The 14,030-nt window shown below is 34.7% G+C and overlaps 1 protein-coding gene across 6 annotated transcripts in view; it reads right to left on the reverse strand.

Moving 5' to 3' along the window:
• BIRC6 (baculoviral IAP repeat containing 6) overlaps nt 1-14,030 on the reverse strand; it is a 225,438-nt gene that overhangs the window by 136,180 nt on the left and 75,228 nt on the right. For all 6 annotated transcript variants that reach the window (XR_006960345.1, XM_047069619.1, XM_047069617.1 and 3 more), the window contains 2 exons: nt 10,758-10,892; nt 698-885 (listed from right to left, as the gene is read on the reverse strand). Coding sequence is in view for 5 of the 6 variants with exons in the window: in XM_047069619.1 (XP_046925575.1) it covers nt 698-885; nt 10,758-10,892 (323 nt within the window). In the remaining variant the exon portion in view is untranslated. The remainder of the gene's footprint in view (nt 1-697; nt 886-10,757; nt 10,893-14,030) is intronic.

Here is a 14,030-nt window from a genome sequence, read left to right on the forward strand (position 1 = left end):
AACATGACTAACTAGATGCTAGTTAAATAAAAATGAAATTAAATAAAAATGGACTCCACATGAATTGAGCATTTCTTCACTATACGAACTTCATTAAATATTTGATGTAAACTTCCTTGTGTTTCGGAAACTTGGACTTCCACAAAGCAAAGGTGGAAAGAAAGAAGAACAAGTGCATGTAAATAAGGAAACACAGTTCTACTCAGAACGAAATATTAACAGGAGGAGGCGGACTCTCGTGTTGCCTAATGTGATACAATTTGTCACCTGGAACCACATGGGATGCATTTAGAGAACAATAAAAACTCCCAAGCAACTGTCATTATTACTAAATTTTAATCCACATGACTGCAAATCATCTTTAAAATATTTTAGGTTAGTCAATCTGTAAAAATAGTAACTGGTAACCATAACGTTTGACCAAGAGTGTTTAAACAGAGTTACAACGAATTTTACTAAAAGCCTGCCCCCCCATATCAATTATATTCCATCAGATATTTGTCAAACGAAATTTACTTATATAATTTTTAAACACTTAGATATATCACAAAGACATTACCTCAATTTTTGCAGAAAATGATTAGCTCAGATTGGTCAACCTACTTTCCTTTATGAAAATAATGGGCATTTTTACAGTACTTTTTTCAGCTTTTGAAGTTTAGAGACAGCATGAACAAAGAGCCAAAGAGTCTCCAACCTGTTGCTGAAGCTTCAAAAGCTGCTGCTGTTTCTCTTGCAGCACCTGCAGCTGTTGCTCGGCTGAAGCCATTGCATGAGAGAGAGACTGCAAAGCTACCTGGGCTGCTGAACTCAGGGCTGTCGAAGCTTCCCCAACTGTCCCCGATGACAGTCCACCTACTGCAGGAGTAACCCCGAAGGAACTCACTGGTGTAAGACAAGGGGGAGAGAACAGGGATGAGGAAAAGGTTCATGCAGAAACATGTTCCAAGTATACTATTTTGACATTAAAACTAGAGTTTCACTTTAAAAGACAGTAAGCTATAGAGTATAAAAAAGAAGTCTTAATGATCAAAGTCTTAATCATAAAAGCATACTCATTGATAATAACAGTATTTGAGTTTAAGGGATCCAGGACCTATTTCCAAATCAAAAACAAAACAAAACAAACAAACAAAAAACAAAAAACAACTTGGTATACCTTTGAACTTAAAAATATTTTCAGCATGTAAGAAATTTCATTTAATATGGCTAAAATAAAAACACAAAATGAGAGTAATTCTATTATACAATTTGAGCTTAACGAATAAACTAAAATTTGCTTTACTAAGTTTTCCTGTAGCAGTACCTCCTTCCTCCTGCAAAAAGTTCAAAAAAACCTTTAATTACATCATTTTAAAAATCTGATGATACTTATTTCTTCATTTTAAAGCATAGCCTAGACAGCTGGCCCACATAGAATATGTAAAAGCAATGTTTCCTACCATATTCTCCCCAGAACACTAATATGGAGAGAAACATCTCTGATTCGACTTATGTCAAGCAAGTTTGGCACACCGGCTTACACATGAAGATTATCATTAATGGCTCTACGAAATCCCGTAAGTTGAACAATTTCTCTGACTTTCCTTTTCAATGTTACTCAAGTATACATTATAAAAAAATAACTCCTCATTAAATATTTAACAATATTTGTGGAAAACATTTTAGGAAAAGCTAAGATAAAAGCTTAATTTCACAACATAATGAAATAGGTCAGCACAAAATATAGTTACATTAGGGAAAGATAACCACTACAACAGTAGCAAATTTTAGTGTGCGTTACCATGTGACACTGTTTTAATCAATTACTGTATTCAACAGGTAAACAACTCTGAGAAGCAGACACTAGAACTCTGTTTTTTAACTGATGACAGAGAAGTGTGACCTGCAGAGCTGATAGTGGTAAAACTAGGGTTGGAACCAAGGACTGTGTGAAAACAAAGCCAATGGGGAACCACAGTGCCAAGCACGGAGCTTACTTACATCAACTCATTCTGTCTTTGCAATGACACATTGGTAGGTACGACTCTTACCCATTTTACAGGTTATGAATCTAAAGTTGAGGGAAGTAATTTGCTAATACCTGAAAGGGTAGGGGAGAACCCAGGTATGTGACAGGCTATCTTAACATCTAACAATGCTACACTGTGCTAGGATTAAAAAAAAAAAAAAAAAACTATTTAAAAAAATTAGCTGTAATCCACGAGATAGTAATAACAAACTGTGCATAGCCTTTCACAATTAAAAGTGTCTTCAACTTAAACACACACACACACACACACACACACACACACACACACACACACACACTTATTACAGAATAGCCATACTATACTTCATTTAACTTCCAAGAATCCAACTCTACAAGCCTGGTCAAAGAAAGAGCAATCAAAACTCATATAAGCTATGTGCCCCAAAATGAAATCCATTTGCTTCATCTAATGTTCCACCAAAGAAACAGCTATTAATTCCAACTCTGGAGGAAAATTATTGGACTTACTGAAGCACTGCTATTGTACTTGTACTTTTTGGGTAATTACAGTCAATATTAACCACGTGGAGTTGAGCCCTTTACTGACTTTAAAATCCAATGCTCAAATACTACTTGTGGGAAAATGAATTAAGTAACCAGAAACACAAGAGACACATCAGCAATCCAAAAGAAATAAGTCATCCTGCAACTACAAATTTTTTAAATCTTTTGATTTTTTGATTGAGCAATATCCTTTTCTATTTTTATACAAAGGGCCTCAAAAACCATATATAAGTAGAGATCAAAAGAAAATAAAAATGACTATCACCACCATTTCTATTCAGTATCACGCAGGAAGTTCTAGAAAGCACAAAAGAGCAAGAAAAAGAAGTAAAAGATAAAATTATTAGAAAAACAACAAAGTAAAATTCTTATTAACAGATGACATGAGGCAGCTCTTTCTGCCCACAGGTCCTGTCTCCATGCTTTAATAAAATCACCTTTTTGCACCAAAAAAAAAAAAAAAAAAAACCAAAAAAAAACCCAAAAAACTGGATGACATGATTGTGTACATAAAAAGTCTTTAAGAATCTACAAACTATAAGAATTAATAAGCTAATATAGCAGTGTCACATGAGATTAATATACAAAAATCAATTATATTTTTATGCACTAGCAACCAAAAAAAGGGAAATAAAATTAAGAAAAATATCACTTATACTAGCGTAAAAAAATCAAACAGCTAAGGATAAATCTGAAAAAGATGTGCTAAACGTCAACACTGAAAACTAAAAATATCTCCCAGAGCAACTGAAGACCTAAATACACTAGATATATCATGTTAATGAAGTAAAAGGCTTAATATTAAGATGTCAATTCTCCCAAACTGATTTATATTCAAATTCCAAATAAAAAAAATAATAAGCTCTTCGGTGTATAATCTGAAAAGCTCATTCTAAAATTTAAATGGAAATAAATACAGCATGATGATAATAATGCTGTAATTAATAATATAATAATAATGCTGTATAGTTTTCAATTCTGCATTTACAATTTCATGTGTTACACCTCATCAGTATAAATGACAGAATTCGGTTTTTTAATCTTTCCTTTTACTATGGGTAGTTGAAAGTTGCTAAGAGTAGATCTTACATGTTCCCACCACAGAAAAAGAAATGGTAATTAAGTGACGGGACAGACATATTAGCTAATGCTATAGTGGTAATCATTCTACAATATATAAATGTATCAAATCAATACATTATACACCTTAAACTTGCTGAGTGTTGTTATGTCAGTTATATTTCAATAAAGCTGGGGGGGAAATAGAAACAAAGACCAAGAATCTTTAAGAAAACCTATCTTTAGGGGCGCCTGGGTGGATCAGTCGGTTAAGCATCCAGCTTCGGTACAGGTCATGAACTCACGGTTTGGTTTTTTGAGTACGAAACCTGCGTTGGGCTGTGCACTGACAGCTTGGAGACTGCTTAGTATTCTTTGTCTCCCTCTCGTTCCGTCTGCCCCTCCCCTGCTTGTAGGCATGTGCACTTGCGCGCACACTCTCTCTCTCTCAAAAATAAATCCAAAAACATTAAAAAAATTATTTTTAACTTTTATGTTAAACATATGTTTAAGAAGAAAAATGGAAAATTTCACTAAGTATATACTCAAGAGAACTGAAAACATAAAAATGTACACAAATATGCTGCATAGCAGCATTTTTCTTAACAGCCAAAAAAGAAGTAACAACTCAAACGTCCATTACCTTCTGAGTAGATAAGCAAAATGAGGTATATCCAAATTGTTTTAAATTTTTTTTTTCAACGTTTATTTATTTTTGGGACAGAGAGAGAGAGAGCATGAACGGGGGAAGGGCAGAGAGAGAGGGAGACACAGAATCGGAAACAGGCTCCAGGCTCTGAGCCATCAGCCCAGAGCCTGACGCAGGGCTCGAACTCACGGACCGCGAGATCGTGACCTGGCTAAAGTCGGACGCTTAACCGACTGCACCACCCAGGCGCCCCCCAAATTGTTTTAAAAGTAGCATATCCATACACTGGAATACTATTCAGTCATAAAAAGGAATGGTGTACGGAGACATGCTAAGTGGGTGAAACATGAAAATATTATGCTAAGTGAAAGAAGCCAGACAAAAGGGCCACAAACTATATGATTCTACATTTATAAGAAATGTATGGGGTGGGCAAATCCATAGAGACACAACATAGATTACTGACTGCCAGGCAATGGAGGGGAAAGGCGATGAGGAGTGACTGCTCATGACTACAGAACCTCTTTGTGGAGTAATGGAAATATTCTGGAATTAAAAAGCGATGATGACTGCACAACAAACTTTATACCAATTTTTTAAATCTACCAAAAAAGAAAGAAAAACAAAAGTGATGAGTGTATACTACCAGATTTCAAGACTTAATATAAAGTTACAATAATTAAGACAATTAGGTACTGGCATAAGGCTAGAAAAATTGACCAGTGGACAAAAACAGACCTACACCACAGCAGACATGATTTTTAACAGACACAACACCACAGCAGAGTGGAGGAAGGGTAGATTTTTCCCATTAATAATAGAGAATGAGAATTAGTAAACTAAGATGAATTAGAAGCAAATAGCCACAGTAAAAGGAGAGATTTAAAAAACTGAGAATTACATCATTTATACTGGTAAGGTCTAACACATGAAACTGGAAACACAAAAAGAGAATACAGAAAACAAGGCAGAAGCACTGTGTGTACAGTTAATGGCTGAGATCTTTCTAAAGCTGATGGAAGTTATCAAGTAAGGATTCAGGAATGCCTATGAATCCTAATCAGGGTAAGTACAAATGAAACCATCTATAGGACCATCAAAGAAAAATGCTCGGGGGGGAGGGGGGGCGGTGGACAGGGAAAGAATATGGATGAATCTTAAAAATAGCTTGAGAGCTGACAGCGACCTTAAAAAAGGAATAATAAGACTGACACAGTGGAAATGACAAGAAATTATCTTTAAATCACTAACAGAAATAAAAACTTAGAATTCTGTAACATGTCAAAATATACTTCAAGAATGAAGAGAACATCTCTGGATCTAATCAACCAAATGTAAAATTTATTATTCAAATATTCAGACAAATTTAATTAAGTATAGGAAACAAACTGTACCATGAAAGTGATTATGTTAATTTAGTTGGTTATGATAAAAATTGATCAGGACAAATTATAGTTTCTATGATTATGATAAAAATGGATATGTTGCATCAGTCATTACACAGCATTTGCACACTGTTTAAGCTATTTAAGGTACTTTTCATATATATATATATATATATATATGAAAGGAATAATGATATAGTGTCTAGGATTTGTTTTGAAGTACTTCAGCAAAGAAAAAATAGCAGAGATAAAGGAAATGTGAAAACCATTAATAATACTGGAACGTGGATAATGGCTATGCGGTTTATTTACCTAAATATTTTTAAAAATTTTAAAATTTCCTCCTTCAAAACTAAGTTTATTCACCACGGGCGGACAAGAATAAAAACAGACGTTACAGAATACTTTTCAAACAAAGAAAATCATACTTGATTGCAGCTCAAATGACAAAAAGGAAAAAAAAAAGGGATTAAAATGGAATGAGATAAATCCAAATGAATACTGAATAAAAAAACCATAATAATTCATTTGGGAATTAAAATACACATAAAATTAAGGTATAAAAGCACAACTTCATACAAGTCAGAAAGGTGGTAAACGTTCTAGATATTTGCACTGTATAGTACAAACAGTAATTGGACTTCTGAATGTATAAAGGGTATATGTATATTATGACCACTGGGATAACTGCTAAAAAGAGTAAAGAGTAGAAAAATAGCCCCCCAAAATATAATCACCCAGAATAAGAGGAAAGGAAAGAGAAAACATCTAACTGGCAAAAGAGAAAACCTAGTAGAATACCCGTACATTAAAAACAGCAGATTTAGGGGTGCCGGGGCAGCTCAGTCAGTTAAGCATCCAACTTTGGCTCAGGTCATGATCCTGCAGGTTGTGACTTCAAGCCCCGGGTCAGGCTCTGTGCCACAGATACAGGATTCTGTGTCTCCCTCTCTCTCTGTCCCTCCCCTGCTCTCTCAAAAATAAATAAACATTAAAAAAAAAAAAAAGATTTAAAAACAAATACATCAGTAATTACATTAAATGCAAATAAATATTCCAACTGAAAGACAAAGTATCAGACTCAATTTAAAAAAAGCAACTATAGGGGGCGCCGGGTGGCTCGGTCGGTTGGGCGTCCGACTTCAGCTCAGGTCACGATCTCGCGGTCCGTGAGTTCGAGCCCCGCGTCGGGCTATGGGCTGATCGCTCAGAGCCTGGAGGCTGCTTCCGATTCTGTGTCTCCCTCTCTCTCTGCCCCTCCCCCGTTCATGCTCTGTCTCTCTCTGTCCCAAAAATAAATAAACGTTAAAAAAAATTAAAAAAAAAAAAAAAAAAGCAACTATAGGGGCCCCTGGGTGGCTCAGTCGGTTAAGCGTCCGACTTCGGCTCAGGTCATGATCTCGTGGTCTGTGGGTTCGAGCCCCGCATTGGGCTCTGTGCTGACAGCTTAGAGCCTGGAGCCTGTTTCGGATTCTGTGTCTCCCTCTTTCTCTGACCCTCCCCTGTTCATGCTCTCTCTCTGTCTAAAAAATAAATAAATGTTAAAAAAAGAATTTTTTTTTTAATTTTTTTTTCAACGTTTATTTTTTTTGGGGACAGAGAGAGACAGAGCATGAACGGGGGAGGGGCAGAGAGAGAGGGAGACACAGAATCGGAAACAGGCTCCAGGCTCCGAGCCATCAGCCCAGAGCCTGACGCGGGGCTCGAACTCACGGACCGCGAGATCGTGACCTGGCTGAAGTCGGACGCTTAACCGACTGCGCCACCCAGGCGCCCCAAAAAAGAAATTTTTTTAAAAAATAAAAAAAGCAACTATAAGCTGCCTATGAAAAATAAAGTTCAAAGTAAAAGGAAGGAAAAATATCTATCCTATTAATAGTAACCAAAAGAAAGCTGATACAAAGCATATAAATTTCAAACAAAGTAATTTTAGAAAAAATAGCTATCGGGGATAAAGAGATAATTCCTAATAATGAAAGATTCAATTCACAAGAAAGATTACAATCATTCTAAATTTGTATGGTAACTTCAAAATACACAAAATAAAAATTGGTGAAACTCAAAATTAAATATCCACAGGCACAGTGACAAGAATTTAACATATTGATCTTATGAACTAAAAGAAACCAAGGAATTAATCAATAAAGACACAATTCAAATAACACATTTAGCAAATCCACCTGAATGGACATAGCACAATTTACCAACAAGTGTAAATATTATTTTCACATATTTATGGAATAGTTATAAAAATTGATCCTCTACAATTCCCAACACAGACTGCAAGACTGACAGAGTAATTTTTGACCATATAGCAATTTAAACAGAAATCAATAACAAGATAACTAGAAAATCCTCATATATTTGGACATTAAGAAGTTCATTTCTTTAATGTTACTTACTAAAGTTGAATATATGCAAAACCCATGAAGCAATAAATCAACTACTACATTCATTTCCAAGAAAACAGTATATTCAGTAGTACTAAAAGCACCATAATTGAACAACCCAAATATCAATCAATAGTACACTTATCAACAGTGGGCACATAATTTTTTTTTATTTAGACAACAGAATCTCAAACAGCAATAAAAAACAAGCAAGTATCTACAATGCACTGATATAGATAAATTTAACAATCGTAACATTGAACCAAAGGCAGACCAAAAAACACATAAATGTAATTTTATATTATAAATGTAGACCCTATCCAACAAGCATTCAGAAATGTATAACTAAGTGTTTATACAATGAAAGAAACACCAAGAAAAGATTACTCTAAAAGTTAGAACAATGTTTCCCTTTTAGAGAGTAAGGGAGAAATAAGTGGAAGGGAACATGAAGACACTTTTCAGAGTGTTGGAAAAAAATTTTTTTAAATTTTTTGTATGTTTTTATTTCTGAGAGAGAGAGAGAGAGAGAGAGAGAGAGAGAGAGAGAGGGAGCAGGGGAGGGGCACAGCGAGAGAGACACACAGAATCTGAAGCAGGATTCAGCTCTGAGCTGTCGGCACAAAGCCTGACGTGGGGCTCGAACTCATGGGCTGTGAGATTATGACCTGAGCCAAAGTCAGACACTTAACTGACTGAGCCACCCAGGGAACTCAGAAAATTATTTCTTGATTTGGTGATCACAGGGACAGTTTGTTTTGTCATAAATTGTTGGGTTATACAATTGTTTTCTGCACTTTTTCATAACAGCATTATATTTCATAGCTAGTATGTTTTGAAAAAAGTAAACAGGAAGTTGAGAGACTATAGTCACCTTCTAGCACCTTATGATCACAGTTGACTTTGCACTGCACCTGGGTGGCTCAGTTGGTTAAGCATCTGACGCTCTCAGCTCAGGTCATGATCTCGTGGTTCGTGGGCTGAGTCCTGAGTTGGGGTGTGCCCTAACAGAGTGGAGCCTGCTTGGGATTCTCTCTCTCTCTCTCTCTCTCTCTCTCTCTCTCTCTCTCTCTAAATAAATAAATAAATAAACAAAATTAAAAAAAAAAAAAAAAAGACTTTGCCCTAACATTTAATAAAAACCCCTTTGCTGGTGATGGTTTCAGTCTGGGTGAAATACATATATGATTCATACTATCTCTGAAAATACAAAAAGCTGGTTCCATTGCTTGCTTTGTAGGAGATGAAAGGGAGTGTGAGGAATACTTCTCTTCTTCAAACCTAATCTGTGATCTATTAAAAAATTTTATACCTTCTGAAAGCATTACTTACTCAAACACATGCATTTTAGATCCTTAATTTCAAGACGGTTCCAAAAGAGTCTGATTTATAACAAAAGAGTTCTCTGAAAGTGCAATTTCTTGTCACAGCATTTTTCTATTCCAATGTAAATGCATGTCTCTACAAAATGACTATAACAATCCAAGAAAGCAAACACAAAATTGATCCTTCTAGCATCCCATGTAAGATTTTAATTAAAAACTCTGAGGTAAATTACGTAGGCAAAGGATTTCACTTAGTAATTACTTCCACAATCGGAAGATATAAAATGATTCTGAATAAAAAGGTACTCAAAGAATTGATAATTTATATACATATATATACATACACACATAAACACTTATTTTTTTGAGAGAGAGAGAGCGCGCAAGCTGGAGAGAGGGGCAGAGGGAGAAAGAGAAAGAACCCCAGGCAAGCTCCATGCTCAGTGCAGAGTGCGATGCAGGGCTCAAGCCCACAATCCCAGGATCATGAACCAAGCCCAAGTCAGAAACTCAACTGACTAAGCCACCTAGGTGCCCTGATAAATTTCTTCTAAAAACCCTTCTTAAAAGGTTTTGTGACTTCTCAAACTGTTTTTCCTTTCTGTTAATCTATTAAAGAAAACCACAAACACAAAACCACCAACAGAATTCATTCAAGACAATATTCAAGCTCTTCTGTAACTGTAATATAAAGATAAAACCCTAATATTTTTAATTATAAAAATTTCACTTATTTGTGCCAACACAGAATTGTAAATAAACACTTATCTTACTTCTAATGTGAGAAAAAAAGCACAGAAAAGAAGGTTTATAAAAAAAAAAACCAGAGCTCCCACTGATTATTCATTACAAACATCAATAATACCACATATTCAACACACTAAAATATTGGTTCATATGTCTGAAGGTGCTTTAAACTAGCTGGAAAAACAGTATTCCTTCTTCACTCTTCTCAACCTTCTCAACGATATTACCAAACATACTGTGAACTTTAAATGCAAGAAATAGCATTACAATGCCAAAACTGTACATAACACTGGTCAATAGTTGAGGAGTATTGAGGCTGGGTAAAGGAAATGCAGTCCCTTTTAATTTTCCCTTTAATTTTGTTATGTTTGATATTTTCCAAATTAAAAGGCTTCTAAAATTGCACACATCTAAAAACAAAAGGATTTAAGACCGTGTTCTAGAAGGTAGGAAAAAAAGTGCTATGAATTGACTTAGAAAAGAACACAAAAATACTTAAGAATTTTCCCTCCTATTAATAAGTTTCTATTAACATGACACCAAAGGAACTTATAAATAACATAAACTGATATTTAATTACTTCCATATCACTTTGTATTTATGTCAGCATAAAATGCATAATAAAAAGAGTGTATAATAAAAGAAGGTATATACCAGTAAACGTACTTGCATCATCCCTTTCTATTCTGGTGCCATCACTAGTTGACACACAAGTAAAGTGCAGGGGCTCAACTTCTAGAAGTCCAGTGAGAGATGTGAAACTACCTTCGGCAGCTGTGCAACTACTGACCTTTCCATTTCCTATTGCAGAAAAGAGACAAGTTTTATGATATGTAAATAAATTTTAAAAAGGCAACAGTCCTATGAAAAATTATACCTGCTACTACAATTTTAATTAGACAAGATGTATAAACACACAATCCTCATACAGGGCCATTCAATTAATATGAAACAGCAACAAGTGATCAAGATTTTAAATGAATAAAATATAATAAAACAGCTACTAATATTAGCTATTACACAATCTGTTGAGTATGCATAAAATCAGAATACATTCTGTGATGTCAACTGTATAAATATGACACTAAATAAAAACTAAAGAAACATTCTAAAATATTATCCAAATTTATCTATAAATAAATCTTTATGTTTCATATATATTATCAATTTTCTAGAATGAGGACTACTACTTTATAACCATAGAAAAACCCCTGAACAATGCTGAGGGTGAACAATGTTGGGGGTGCCAACCCAGCGCACAGTCAGAAATCCACATGTAACTTCTGACTCCTCCAAAACTTGATGACTTAGAGCCTACTGTTGACCAGAAGCCTTATAGGTAATATAAAGAGATGATTAACATATACTTTTCATGTCTTATGTAATATATACTGTATTCTTACACCGAAGTACACTAGAGAAAACAAAGTGTTAATGAGAAAATCACAAGTGAAAATACATTTACAGTATTATACAGTACTATATTTATTGAAAACAGTTCTGCATTAAGAGGACCCACACACTTCAAACTCATGTTGCTGAAGGGTTAACTGTAGTTTAAGTTAGCACATGTAGTTGAAAAATTAAATTAAATTAAATGAATTCACATGATCACAACTATGAACAGTAAAACCACAGCAAGAAGGCCAGACGGAAGAACACAAAAGAATTAACAGTGTATGTGTTATGGAGGAAAAGAGTTATTTTTGGTATTGTCCAAATTTTCTGGAATTAGTACTGCTTTAAACAGAATTCCTGAACAGATAAAATTAAACAGAAACCAAAGATGGAAAGAATGGGGAGATACAAAAGCTAATAACATCTGAAGGATTAAATGTAAGACTGAATTGTCATGACCATGTTCTCTAACATTTCACTGGTGCACACCATAGGACCTTACATGTATTTAAAAAAAAAAAAAAAGTATTTATTGAACGCTTACTTAATACAAGACATAGGAAATGCATTTAAAAAAAAGACAGGCCTCAGTCTCATGAAACACATATTTGGTGTTAATAGGTTAGTAGGCATTAAACAACTAATCATACAATTAAAAAAAAAAAGTGCTTACCCCACAACCCAGCATTTGCAGTAGTAGGTATTTACCCAAAGAATACAAAAATACTAATTCAGAGAGATACATGCAGCACCCCGATGTTTACAACAGATGATCTACAAGAGCCAAATGTCCATCGACTGATTAATGGAAGAAGATGTGGGGTATGTACATACATATGTACACACACACACACACACACACACACACACACACACACACGAATATTACTCAGCCATAAAAAAGAATGAGATCTTGCTATCTGCAACAACATGAATGGAGCTAGAAAGTATTATGTTAAGCGAAGTAAGTTACAGAAAGACAAATACCATATGACTTCCACTCATATGTAGAATTTAAGAAAGAAACAAAGGAAACGATCATAGGGAATAAAATAGAGAGGCAAACCAAGAAACAGACTTTGAACTACAGAGAACAAACTGACAGTTGCCAGACGGGAGGTGCGTGGGAGATGGTTAGACAAGAGCAATGCAGAAAGACCAGTCAGAACACTATTATTGTAGTCCATATTCAAGATGACTGGCTTTCCTGTAATCATGTGATCACGGGGGGTAAGAGAATAGATTTGAAATATATGATGGTGTAAAAAGAGACAGCCTCACTGTTGACAGCCTCACTGTGGAGGCTGAGAAAGAGGTATCAAGGATGACATTCAGATTTCTGATTTGTGCCAGTGATGCCATTAACTGAGAAAACAAATACTGCACATGGACCAATACCGAGGAATAAAATAACGAGACAATGATATGGAGACTTAGGTCATGATTTCTAAGTCCCTTCTCCTGGGTCTTCTTTACAGAATGTGCTACTCTAGCGAATTTGTTCCCTGGCTTGACCTGAGCTTTATGGTCTTCTCCTTACACTCTCTCCATTCTGAATCTGGTATACAGAAAGACACCTATACATCTAGTTCTAGCCGTTCCTCTGAATTCCACTCATAAACTAATGTGTCACTTGGACAGAGATACAGCAGCATAAAATAGAGCCTAAGTCATCAAACAGAGGAAGACACATACATCCACAGCAACATAAGCCATTAAAAAGCAAGTAACAGACCAGTAAGTATGATCTCTTTCATTAAAAATGTTCATGAACACGTGTAGCAAACAAGACTACACAGCTAAGCATCCTGTTAACAAAGGTAATCTAAGACGGTGGAAAGGTTGGAATTAAGGCACTTCACATATTATTTACATTTCTGTATTTGATTTTTCTCATTTGCTTTTTCTCGCAATTCATCTTTTAAAGTAAAAGAAACTGAAATTAACCCCAAAATTTACTTCTATTTAATGTGGTAATTATCTTAATATATTTACCAAAAATTCTAACATTGTGGTTTATTAGCAACACTTGTAGTAAGTTCAAATGGAAGAAAACAAAAAATAAAATAGTCATTGCCTTATTTAACAAAACTAGATAAACACCAAATTATAGCACTTGGAAAGGTTATACAGTGTTATACACTCAATCCTAAAAGCATTCTTTCAGAAATGTAAACAAGAATACATGTAACACTGTACAAAGTTTATCTGAGTATGCCAGTAGATACAGAAAATTATTTTTCTTTCTGCATCTTTACTTATTATAATAAATATACATTAATTTTTATTTTTGATATATGAAACTATTCTTTAATTTTGGGGACATCAAAGGCATACCAAATAAAACTGAAAGGCTACAACAAATAATCAAATTTTAAACAGTCTCTTATGAGCATTAAAGTCATACTGACATGCAAGGAAACACAAAAAAACAAACAAAACAACCCTTGCAAAAATAACTTCAGTAATTTTTCTGAGGGGGGAGTTAAGAAACAAAGGCATTTTCATGGTTCACAGATGTTAAGTTCTGAAGAATTTTAG

The sequence above is a fragment of the Lynx rufus genome, unplaced genomic scaffold (genome assembly GCF_022079265.1).
Source record: "Lynx rufus isolate CCGP_SWC_20201006 ecotype Redwood Valley unplaced genomic scaffold, mLynRuf1.p SCAF_8, whole genome shotgun sequence".
NCBI lineage: Eukaryota > Metazoa > Chordata > Mammalia > Carnivora > Felidae > Lynx > Lynx rufus.